The 13,156-nt window shown below is 48.1% G+C and overlaps 1 protein-coding gene across 15 annotated transcripts in view; it reads left to right on the forward strand.

Moving 5' to 3' along the window:
- Positions 1-13,156, forward strand: part of MAP4 (microtubule associated protein 4) — a 276,034-nt gene that overhangs the window by 177,610 nt on the left and 85,268 nt on the right. For all 15 annotated transcript variants that reach the window (XM_050942398.1, XM_050942393.1, XM_050942392.1 and 12 more), the window contains one exon: positions 9,562-9,702. In XM_050942398.1, the coding sequence (XP_050798355.1) occupies positions 9,562-9,702 (141 nt within the window). The remainder of the gene's footprint in view (positions 1-9,561; positions 9,703-13,156) is intronic.

Below are 13,156 nucleotides of genomic sequence, written 5' to 3' on the forward strand. Positions count from 1 at the left end.
TAACCTGTGCTTCTTTGAATCCAGTTTCTCTGTATTTCACTAAAAAGTCGTGTGTGTTGTTTAGTAAGGTAAGTGTTGAATCAAGCTGCATCATTGGACTCTGCATTATTTTGCTTAGACTTGAGATTTTACCAAGAATGTCATACCAGATTATGACAGATGTTAGAAACTTGAAGCTGGATATTTCAGAGGCCAATAACTATACTTCACTTTTAGTTTTTGTATTGCTGGCATCTTCCAAAAGAGCAACCAGTGCTGCTTCTTCGAGTAATTGTTCATGTGCATTCCAAGCAGGTGTGTATGCACTGCGTGCATGCCAGCCGGAAGATTTTCCCTTAGCAGCGTCCATAGGGTCGGCCCTGGCGCCCCCTGGAGTGGTGCCTCCATGGTGCCCTATATAGGGGCTCGCTGACCCTCCACCCCCTCAGTTCCTTCTTACCGCCAGTGATGGCTAGCTGGAACTTTGCTCTTGCAGCAAGCCTAACGTGTCTTGTCTAAGTGTATATAGTTGTTTCCTCTCTCATAGTTTAGAGTTAGTGTTAGTTGTAGATAGCTAATAGTTGTTGGGCATCCCCCCCAACATACTCGTTGCCCCGCTGAGGCATGCCAGGGTCCCCAGGGTTTAAACTGAACAGACTGCGTGAAGTTTATGCCAAAGAGTGACTCACACTCATCCTGCTTGAGGTGCCTCGAGGAGAGCCACCAAAGAGACTGGTGCAGTATCTGCAGGGGATTCTGTCCCAGGACTCTTAAGGACAGAGAGCAGAGACACAGAGTGCTCCTGATGGAGGCGGCCTTACAGCCACACTAGGACCCTGAGTCTGCTGATCCGGCGCCCAGCACCTCATCCTTGGTCCGCAGCGCTCCGGCACCACTAACAAGACAGGAGGCCCAGTCTAAGACCTCTAAGTCTCGGCATCAGAGAGAACTGGGGCATAGAAAATCGGCCTCCATGCGGCACCAATCACTATCTCTGGTGTCCGTGAAAAAGAAGAGGCCGGTGAGGGACCAAACACCCCACCAGTACCTTAAAAGGCCGGCGGTGTCCACGACTGTGGTGGGACAAGCCAAGCCACAACTGCATCCTCCCAAGGCCCCGTCAACTCCTGCCCGATGGCGGCGCGGTTGAGTCCGGACCAGTCTAGATCCCTGGACGTCAGCGAGGATGTGCATCTCCCATCGACACCGGAGGCATTCGAGTTGGCCTCTGATTTATTAAGCCTCCCTGTGCTGGTGGAAAGAGCCGCCAGACATGGCCTGACCCCTGATCCAATCAAGGGGCAAGCCGGCCATGATGTTGCCCCAGTCCCCGTGCTGCTCTGGCGGCACCGGCACAGAGAGCGCGCTTCCCGGCGACAATGGGTACTTCTCCTCGGTCCTCCTTTTCGGAGACCTCAGACTCGGAGGTGGAATCCTACCGCTCCAGTAGATCAAGGAGCAGGAGGTCAGCTTCTCAGGCAAGCCAATGACCTTGTCCAGCGCAGTGGCAGCAACAGTGGCAACTGCCCTCCCAGTGGCCGTTCTGGACTCCCTGGGCCTACCATCAGTCCCTGGGACAGGTGCACGGCCCGCGCTCAAAGTCTGCATCAGTCTCCTTGACGTCGGTGGCTCTGGCGCAAATGCCTCCACCACTGGTACCGCTGTCCGACAGGAGTGTGCCACAACAGAACCTGGCACAGCCTAGTGAGACACTGGCACCGACGCTGCAGGCACCATCCAACACACCTTGTTGTTCGGCGTTGACCCTGGTACTGGCTGCAGTGCCGCATTCTACATTCGCACCGGCCATGCAACCAGAATAACGTGTGCCACAGAACCCTGCAGAGGCTGAGGGTACGGAGAAAGGTCCTTTGCAGGTGATCTTCTCATCCTCCCGGATGAGGCGGTTGCGGGAACTTCAGCGGCACCGGCCCTAGAGGACAACCGGGTGCTTCAGCAGCTACTTAAACATGCCGCTCAGAGTCTGGCAATCCAAGCGGAGGAAATCGAGGTGGATGTAGATCCGGTAGTGGACATCCCCCTTCAAGCCTGTCTAGAATTGCCCTATCATTGATCAAAACGACGGCTGATATGTCCCGCACCTTGTGGCAGACGCCAGCTTCATTGGATCCTACGGCCCAAAAGACAGAGAGGTGCTTTGTACCCTCCAAGGGCCATGGGCATCTATATACCCATCCTCCCTCAGACTGTCTGGTTGTGGATGCGGTCAACCAAAGGGAGCATCAGGGATTCCAAGTGTCTACACCGAAGAACAAGGAGGCCAAGAAGTTGGACCTCTTTGGTAGAAAGGTGTACTCAACGGTGGCTCTGCAACTACATGTAGCCAACCAACAGGCTATAGTGAGCTGGTATGGCCATAACACATGCTCACCCTTGTCCAATTTCGCTGAACTCCTTCCCCAGGAATCGCATACAGAATTTTCTGCTCTGGTAGAGGAGGGGAAGCTAATTTCCCAGGCATCCCTCCAAGCAGCCCTGGATGCGGCGGATGCAGCCTCCCACACACTGGCAACTGGGCTGGTCATGTGACGGGGAGCCTGGCTTCAGGTCTCAGGCCTTCCACATGAGGTCCAACAGACCATCCAGGACCTCCCCTTCGAGGGGCCCCTGCTCTTCTCCAAGAAGACAGACAAGAGGCTCCATAGCATAAAGAACTCAAGGCCTACCTTATGCTTGCTAGACCTGCACACCTCAGCCACCCGATGCAGGCAATTCAGGCCGCAGCCGGCTCCGCGGCCCTACCAGCCCCAGAACTGCCCAGAGCCCTCGCGTAGGCGAAGCAGAAATGGCAGGAGGCGACAACAACAGCCCTCCGACCAGTCGTCCGGCCAGCCGCAGCCTCTGTTGGGGCCTAGACCCCAAATTTGATGATGGAGTCGAGGATGACCTACCAGTCAGGACTCTGGCTCCTACCAACCCTACCTTTTTGTCACGTCTGTCCCGCTTCTATTGTGCCTGGTCCCGAATTACATCAGACAGTTGGGGCTTGTCTACATCAGAAAGTTGCAGCGCTGGTGAGGGAGTTACAGCGCTGCAACTTTGAAGGTGTACACATCTGCAGGGCACCACCAGCGCTGCAACTCCCTGTTTGCAGCGCTGGCCGTACTCCCGTTTTGTCTCGGGTGTAGAGGATCCAGTGCTGGTGATCCAGCGCTGGTAATCCAATGTAGACACTTACCAGCGCTTTTCTTGACCTCCGTGGAAGGAGGAAGCCTCTGGTAATCAAGCTGGTCTCCTTTCCCGGTTTGCTCTCTCGTTCCCGGAGCCCAGAGCAAGCAGGTCTCCTTCCCTGCGGTTTGCTGGGTGGCTCCGGGAACGAGAGAGCAAACCGCGGCGAAGCGGGTCTCCTTTCCCGGTTTGCTCTCTCGTTCCCGGAGCCCAGAGCAAGCAGGTCTCCTTCCCTGCGGTTTGCTGGGTGGCTCCGGGAACGCGAGAGCAAACCGCGGCGAAGCGGGTCTCCTTTCCCGGTTTGCTCTCTCGTTCCCGGAGCCCAGAGCAAGCAGGTCTCCTTCCCTGCGGTTTGCTGGGTGGCTCCGGGAACGAGAGAGCAAACCGCGGCGAAGCGGGTCTCCTTTCCCGGTTTGCTCTCTCGTTCCCGGAGCCCAGAGCAAGCAGGTCTCCTTCCCTGCGGTTTGCTGGGTGGCTCCGGGAACGCGAGAGCAAACCGCGGCGAAGCGGGTCTCCTTTCCCGGTTTGCTCTCGCGTTCCCGGAACCCCCCTTGAAGCCGCCCAACAGCGCTGCAGTGTGGCCACATCTAACACCACTTGCCGCGCTGGTTGCTGTAAGTGTGGCCACTCTGCAGCGCTGGCCCTATACAGCTGTACTAATACAGCTGTAACAACCAGCGCTGCAAAACTTTAGATGTAGACATGGCCTTGGATGCTCCGCATGGTAAAGAGGGGATATTCTATCCAATTCTCTTCCCTCCCACTCCACCAGCCCCCCTACCCATCCCTCTTCAGGGACCCCTCTCATGAGCAACTTCTAGTTCAGGAAGTGCAGTCCCTCCTCCATAGTAGGGGCAGTGGAGGAAGTTCCTCAGGAACTCAGGGGCAGGGGTTTTTACTCCCGGTATTTCCTAATACCGAAGGCAAAAGGGGGCCTCAGACCCATTCTGGACTTGTGGCGTCTGAACAAGTTTGTAAAGAAGCTCAAATTCTGTATGGTCTCCCTGTCCTCCATCATCCCCTCCATCGATCCAAGAGACTGGTACGCGCCCTCAACTAGAAGGATGCATACTTCCATATTGCAATAATCCCTCAGCACAGACATTCTCAGGTTCGTAGTGGGCAACACCCATCTCCAGTTCGCAGTCCTGCCTTTCGGCCTGTCAGCGGGTCTTCACAAAATGCATGGCAGTTGTAGCAGCTTTCCTGCACAAGCACGGAATTCAAGTGTTTCCCTACCTGGATGATTGGCTCATCAGGGGCCGCTCCAAGGCACAGGTGGAGGCTCATGTGGTCTTTGTCAGAGAGACCTTCCTCAAGCTCAGTCTCCTATTGAATGAGGACAAGTCTACCCTGTCTCCTGTCCAACAGATAGAGTTCATAGGGGCAGTTCTGTACGCGACGCAGGCCAGAGCATTCCTACCAGAGGCCAGGTTTCTGTCCATGTCCGACATCCTTGGTCTCCGTCGTTTCCTGACCACCACAGCGAGGAACTGCTTCAAGTTGCTGGGTCATATGGCTGCGTGCTCCTATGTGGTGAGCCACGCCAGGCTCAAGCAGTGCCCTCTTAAGTCCTGGCTAGCGACTGTGTACCGACCAACCAGGGACGTGCTGGACTTGGTGGTGACACTTCCCCGAGCGGTGCTGGGTTCCCTCCAGTGGTGGCTCGACCTGCGGGTGGTCTGTGCGGGAGTACCCTTCACGAGCCCTCAGCCATCCCTTTCCTTGGTGACAGATGCGTCAGATCTGGGGTGGGGGGCGCATCTCGGGGAATCTCAGGACCCAAGGCCTTGGGTTCCCAGAGGACCTCTCCCTAAACATCAGTGTCAGGGAGCTATGGGCTGTTCACCTTACCTGCCTCACTTTCAGATCTCGTTTGGCGGGCAGGTGCGTTGCACTCCTCACGGATAATACCTCAGCGTTGTTCAATATTAACAAATGGGAGGGTGCACGCTCCTCTCCCCTGTGCCAGGAAGCCCTTGCATTATGAGATTTTTGCAAAAAGAACGCAATTCACCTAATGACATCCTACCTCCCGAGGGTGCAGAACGGCCTGGCGGACGCCCTCAGCCGCTCGTTCCATGGTCACGAGTGATCCCTTCGCCGAGACGTGGCATGCTCAATCTTTTGTCTCTAGGGTTATCCCCAGATAGACCTGTTTGCCTCGAGGGACAACAGGAAGTGTCAACGGTTCTGCTCCCTCATGGGGCTCAGTCCAGGGTCTCTTAATGGATGCTTCCTCCTCTCGTGGGAAGGCGGCCTGCTTTATGCCTTCTGTCCGATCCCCATGGTCCACAGAGTACTCCTCAAGATACGCAGGGATCACGCTCGCATCATACTAATAGCACCAGCGTGGCCGCGCCAGCATTGCTACACATCGCTGCTGCATGTGTCCATACAGGCGTCCCTCACGTTGCCCCTGCTCCCGGACCTGATCATGCAGGATCAGGCCCACCTCCGCCACCCAAACCTGGAGTTGCTCCATCTCACAGCCTGAATGCTCCATGGCTAAACCCGGTGGAAATGCAATGCTCACAGCAGGTCAGACTAGTTCTTGGTAGCAGAAAACCCTCCAACATGGCCTCGTACGTCGCCAAGTGGAAATGTTTTTCCATCTGGGCTGAACAGCAGGGACAGGCTCTCTTGCTCACGCTGATCCCTCTCATCCTTGATTACCTACTCTAATTGAGACAGTGGGGACTTTCCCTCTCTTTTGGTTCAGGTCCACTTGGCGGCCATCTCCGCATTCCACCCAGGAGTTGAAGATGGTTCAGTCTTCGCAAACCCATTGGTTTGTCGCTTCCTCGAGGGCCTGGACAGGCTGTTCCTGCATACTAGACAACTAGTCCCGGCTTTGGGACCATAATTTGGTTCTCTCCGCCTTCATGAGGCCCCCTTTCGAGCCACTGGCTACATGCTCTTTGCTATTTTGCTCCTATAAGGTTGCATTCCTCATGGTTATCACCTCAGCCTGGGGGGTATCAGAGCTCAGAGCGCTGACGTCCGAGCCTCCATACACTGTCTTCCACAAAGACAAAGTCCAACTCAGGCCACACCCGGAGTTCTTTCCTAAGGTGGTCTACCAATTCCACATGGGTCAGGATATTTTTCTCCCTGTGTTCTACTGTAAGCCACACTCCTCCAACGCAGAGCGTAGGCTGCATTCCCTGGACATTTGCAGGGCCTCGGCATTCTATATTGAACGAACTAAACCATTCAGGAAATCAACCCAACTCTTTGTAGCTATGGCTGACGGGATGAGGGGGCTCCCCGTCTCTTCACAGCGTATCTTCTCATGGATCACAGCTTGCATCCGCGAATGCTACAATCAGGCCAAGGTGCCTGCCCCGCCAATTACAGCCCACTCCACAAGGGCACAGGTCTCCTCCGCGACATTCCTGGCTCAGGTCCCGACACAGGAGAAATACATGGCTGCCACGTGGTCCTCAGTCCACACTTTCATGTCGCACTATGCCATCATGCACCAGGCCAGAAACGATACAGCCTTTGGCAGGCAGTGCTCCAATCTGCAGTGAACTCCGACCCCACCACCTAAACTCAGGCTTGTGAATCACCTGCTTGGAATGCACATGAACAATCACTCGAAGAAAAAATGGTTACTCACCTTTTTGTAACTGTTGTTCTTCGAGATGTGTTGTTCATGTCCATTCCAATACCCACCTGCCTGCCCCTCTGCTGGAGTGCCGGCAAGAAGGAACTGAGGGGGTGGAGGGTTGACGGGTCCCTATAATAGGGCGCCAGGGAGGTGCCACTCTAGGGGACGCCAAGGCCGACCCTGCAGATGCTGCTAAGGGAAAGTCTTCTGGATGGTGTGCACGCAGTGCACGCACCTGCTTGGAATGGACATGAACACCACATCTCGAACAACAGTTACAAATATGAGTAAATGTTTTTTCATAAACTTCCTCAGATTGATATCTCAATGTTTTTACACTTTCTTCTCTGCTTTCCCAGTGTGTCTCAGAGGCTTAACAGTAATACCACTGAGATGTGCTTTGAATATTTGCCATTGTTGAGTGGAAGCTGAAAAGAACATGTAAATGTGTTTCAGCAAACCACAAAAAGAAATAGCTTCTACAGAAGACTTGGCCATATCACACAAAATCAAATTAAGGCTGTGGCATGCACACAGGACAAAAAAGGCTTGTGGATTTTTCCTCCAGCAATCCAGCTTGCACACCAGAAATGTGTCCCCTCATAATGGTGCCCTTATTGTAGCCATGTCCTCTGAATGTTCATTATGGACATGCCCATTCGTTTTAGTTCATTAAGGAGAGCTTAAAGAAGTTCAAAACCTGTAGTGTCCTCTACTTCTAAAAATGTGATAACAGATTCCTTAACTGTAATCTGTGCTGAATCACTAATATCAACAAATCTTACTACTAACCGCATCTGTTCTTTGACTTATGTCCGGAGTGCAATCTAGAATTACGGCAAAATATTTTGCCAAAGAAACCAGTGAAACAATTTTGTCTCTCACTTTCTCGCTCATCAGCACGATCAGTTCATTTTGAATTCTTGGTCCCAAATAGTGGTCATGTATTTCATTTTCAGTTGCTCTTCAGGAGATGTTCATTCATCACAGTGTCAAATTTTCCTGGCAGTTGTTCAGGCCCAAAAAATTGCCATTTTTGGGCTGGTGTAATTTGTCAACGCTTCCTCTAAAAGCAAGATTGTCGATAGATATTCAACAATAGATAATAGACGTTCAAGAACATGATGCCAGTGCTGCTTCTCTGGCTCCAGCAATCTTTGATTTTGGGCATCAAAAGTTGTGTGATTTTTTTTTTTAACCTTACAATCAGCTCACACCATTTGTGCATACTTTCAATGTGGTATTGTGCCTTTTCATGTTGCGGTAATGTGTGACTACAATTTTGCAAATCCTTAATACCCCCGGTTGCGATGTTAAAATTTCAACTGTTGAAACTCTTTCATGGGAAACAAAATACAGCATCCTTGCATTTAGAGTACACAAGCCACCATCTGTTCACAATTTCACCATTAGAAAGTCTTTTTTGTAGTAATTGGTTTCTTGAAGTTCCTACCTCTAATGTCTTTAGGATATTCAATATAGTCTATTCTCACAGGGCCTTTCTCAAGTATAATGTCACATAATTTTTTGTTTAAAGATTGCGGCGATGCGACATTGTCATCTATATCCCATGCTAGTACAGTTTCAGCTGTTGTAATTTCTTGTTTTGTATCTGCATCTGTTTCAAATGATTGTTCTGTGTATTGTTGAGTTTCTTGAACTTGGTCTGCATAAAAAATTTTCTTTGGCAGTTACTGTGCCTTTGGCAGAATGCTAAAATAATCAATTGGGTGGACGTAGCTTACTCCTGAAAAGGATCCCTTTAAAAATTTAACTTTCTCACTCAATGTATCTACTCCTTGTACCTGTTGAGGGTCAGGTCTGCTGACTTCAGTGACAAGTGTGCGTTTACTAGATTTTATTCCTGTTAATCCTGCAGGGTCAGTGCAGCAGGGAGAACCAACAAATGTGGTATTGGTGCATGCATGATCATCAGTTTTTAACTAAGTTCCATTTTCACAGTCCTGTGCTGTACCGCATTGTTGTGACACTCAGGAGACAGTGGCCCTGCACAGGTATAACTGAGAGGAGAATTACACTGAAGTTGAATTTTACCTGCAGAATCCTCATTATTGGTGGTGGTGAATAAGCCAGAAATAATATAGCTTTACTCAGATTCCAAGTTGAGTGTTGTGATAGCAGCTAGAAAAACAGTTTTTTATAAATAGAGTAAACTTGTTTTGGAGTCATTAAAGGTACATCTATGCAGCAAGCAGCAGCCCGTGGCAGCAAGTCTCAGAATCCGGGTCAACAGATTTGGATTCTCAGGGCTTGGGCTACTGCACTAAAAATAACTGTTGTCGATGTTGCAGCTCCGGCTGGAGCTCAGGCTCTGAAGCCTGTGGACAGGGGCGGGCTTCAGAGCCCAAGCTCCAGCCCAAACTGCAAAATCTATAATAGCTATTTTTAGCGCAGTAGCCCAAGCCTCTCAAAGTCCAAGTTGGTCAACTCTGGCTCTGAGATTTGCCGCCAAATGTTGCTGCTCACTGTGTAGATATATCCTGAGATGCCATTAGTGTGGAACACCATAATGGTGTTTTTAGAGTCACTTTTCAGAGTAGAACCAAACTTCCTTACTTCAGTATTTGAGCAGTAGTATATTTAATTTGTGTTACAGTAGTGTCCAGTGGCCTCTGTTGGGATCCATTTATGTTACTAGGCATGGTACAAATGCATCCAATGTCATCAACCCTTATCAAAAGAGCTCATGTTATATACATGTAGTGTTTCCAAATTCACTCACAGATAATCAACAAAAATTCCTTTTGTGTACCTAGAACCCACCAGGATAGCTGATGCAGCAGAAAAATATTTGCCAGAAAGTCCAGTGGCTGCTGCACCTGCTGCTGTTCCTCCTGCACTAACAGAGCCTACAGAAGAGACCAAAGCTACTGACACACCACAAGTTGAACCAACGGGTAAGATCTGTGGGTCTGTGTTGGTGATGGATTATTTGGTGATAGATTTAAGATTATGAAGAAACCATGGAGGGATGTATGCACAAGCAACAACTTCACAAGACCTATCATCATGGTAGAGACTCAGACAATACTAAAGACGATTAAACACAGGAAGGCAGTGGGACTGGATGATGTACCAATTGAGTCATTTAAAGTATTTGGCCATGAGAGAGTGGTGGTGATGAATTTTTTCGGTGTAATTCTCTGTCCTGGAAAAATGCCTGATGTGTGGAGGAAGAGCACACTAGATATGTATGAGGGACGCACAACAATAGTGATAACCAGCTGTGGCTATAGTGAGTCATTCACTATAAGGGTAGGTCTATATAAAGGATCAGCTTTAGGCCCATTCCTATTTGTGATTGTAATGAACACTGTGACATACTCTTTGAGAGGTGATCATTATGTGTATTCCACTCCATGTACCTGAAACTGGAGATTTGTAGCAAGTAGTGTCTGTTGGTCTCTGCACGCTCAGTTGCTCTCCTTGTGCTCTGAACTGAGGGCATAAAGGGCAGTGGGGACTGACACATCTCCAATTTTTTCTTACCGCCTATGACATTATGTTGTGCTGTGAAAATAAATCCAAACTGGAAAGGGACATAGAACTGAATTAGAAAAAATAGCTTATGAAAATGGCATATGAATCAGCTGGAATCCATGTGGTGCTTTGTTGAGAGGAACTACAAGATGCTAGTGAAATTAGATGGTAGAATGTTAGTCTGTGTGACAGTTTAAATATCTGGATTCAGTCCTGAGCCATGTTGGGAATGTGGATACAGATGTCATAGAGGTGCATGCAGAGCACTTGGTGTAAATTGAGGGAGCTGACAGGAATTTCTGCAATAAGAATATGCCAGGTAAACTAAAGAGCAAATTATATAAGATCATGATTAGGTCAGCCGTGATGTTTGGGTTGGAATGTTAGCCAATATGAGAGAGAGAAATACTGCTTCTTCTTCACACTGCTGTAATGAGACTGCTCAGGTGGATGTTGGGTAAGACGAGAGCTGTGACTATGCACTGAAAGAGTACAAGCCATTATGCAGGTAGTCCCCATCATAGAAAATCTGAGGGAATATTGACTGAGATGGCTCGGTCGTGTGAGACGATATGTGAGATATTTTGTCCAGAAAGTACCAGATCTAATAGTCAGACTCATGGGACAAAGACCAATGAGGAAGACCTAGAAAAAGGTGGTTCAAGATGCTGAAGGAGAATGTGAAGAAAGTTGATGTCAGCTTGGAAGACGAAGAATAAGAGCTGCCGATCCTGATTGATGGGATAAGGCGAAGAAGGTGATGATTAAAGATTACTTAAAGAGCTCAGATCCATCGCTAAAGTTTGAAGGTGTTAGGATCTAGGATTGATCCCAGTTTAGTGAAGATAGCATATTATCAAAGCTTCCAGCAAAAACCCACCATGAGTGGAAAATTCAGAGGTGGGAGGGTTTGGCTAAATTGTATGGCTAGGGAATGATAAATCTGGTACACCTTCAGCTGTTGCATTAAATATGCCCAGAATCTGATTAAATGATTCTTTACTACCTCATACCCCACAGCTCTTGCAGAATATGAAGTTCCAAAAACTGGGTTATCTTTATTTGTGGTTAGTAGTCAAATACTGACTTGTGATCCAACTTTGTTTTAGTCCTACCAATGTGATCACAAGTTCAATTTTTTGATGATTCTTTACCCTGTTGTTCATATTGTTCACTGCCCCCTTTGAGTCTGAGGCCATGTCTACACTGTAAGTTGACTTAACGTATGTCAGCATACAGCCACTGCAGTAATTACATTGCTTGTGTATGTGTACGCTTTTGCTTCTTGTGTCAGCAGTGCGCCTTTTCACTGGGAGCACTTGCATCAGTTGTACTGTCAGTGTGGTGCATTGTGAGATGGCTTCTGAAAGCCAGTAACAGTCAATATAAGCAATGCCAGTGTCTACACTGACACTGAGTCACCCTAACTACATCAGCATGACTCTACACCTCTGGTGGAGGTGGAATTAAGTCAGTGTAGTAGGACAATTACAGGGGCAGGAGCCAAATTTTAGTGTTGACACTTCTGTAGTTAGGGTAACATGAGTTGTGTTGCATCAACCTAACTGTAGTGTAGACCGGCCTCAGGATTTGTTGGAGTGCAACAATACTACTTGCACCTGTATACCTTTCCCAGTAATATATATTCTGTACCAATCATTTAATTTATTTTGGAGAGGGTCATACCCTGGCTGAAACAGTGAACAATAAATATCAATCAATGACTTGGCTTTGGAAACTCAAGTGTACTGCATAATTGGTATAGCCTGGGTATAGGACTTTTTAGTTCACCGAGCACAGTAGTGAGACTGTCGGTTATGGCTGGAAAAAGTGAGTCCTGTAGTGTTGATTAAAGGAGGTGGTCAGATTAAAGAATAAGTTTTATAAAATGAATTTCTTAACCTTTGTCAACACTTTAGATCAGCGATACACAGGCTGAGGCTCTCGAGCCGCAAGTGGCTCTCTAACATGTCTCTTGCGGCTCTTTGCAGCACATGATATTAAAACATGGTGTTATTTAACTATTACCCAATAGTTACTAACCAATCAGGATACTTTTACTATGTTATTAACCAAGTGTAGTTGATAAAATAATAATACTTAGTCATTTTGCTGTGAGAATAATCTATATAAAATAGTAAATGAAACAATGAAGTCACACTACTGTGGCTCTTTTGGGTAATATTGATTGCTAATGTGGCTCGTGAACCACTGAGTTCTGAGTATCGTTGCTTTAGATTATTAAGAATCTAGTTTTTAAACTTAATTTACTTCCCACCATTTATACTGGTGTTCACTTTTTCTGTATTTCACTAAGTTTGGACAATGAAAATAGACTTTTTTGGTTTTGGTCACTATTGTGTTCTGACTTGAGTGCCTTCAGACTATGCTGTGTTACATATGGAGCAAATACTTCAGGAGAATATTTAAATCCAAATAAACTGTATGAAAACACTTCTTTTGGTTTTATTAGGGTTTTGTGTAAAACAAAACAAAACAAGCTTGTTTTTAAAAGCTGAAATTTTGGGCTTAAACTGACTGAACAGTATCCTTCAAGAATTTCAGAGCTTCTGAAGTCATTGGGAACTGGGAGACAGTTGATGTTTGTTGAATAAAATAAGAGTCCATGAGCCACATTCTAAAACCTGAATATGTTGCAAGGTGAGTTCTGTTGTCAAGTGCAGAGTCAGGCGTTGCCAGTGCTTGGATCAGAGAAGAAGGTCCTGTTAGTGATTTAGTTGATGTTAGTGCCTTCTAAGTCAGGAGTAAATCAGTGCTCCTGCTTGAGATAGCCATGGGAACTATGCAACTGGAGACACTGTTTTTTTTAAATATGATGGAAAACATGGTTCTGAGCACATGTGGTCACTG

The sequence above is a fragment of the Gopherus flavomarginatus genome, chromosome 2 (genome assembly GCF_025201925.1).
Source record: "Gopherus flavomarginatus isolate rGopFla2 chromosome 2, rGopFla2.mat.asm, whole genome shotgun sequence".
Lineage (NCBI taxonomy): Eukaryota > Metazoa > Chordata > Testudines > Testudinidae > Gopherus > Gopherus flavomarginatus.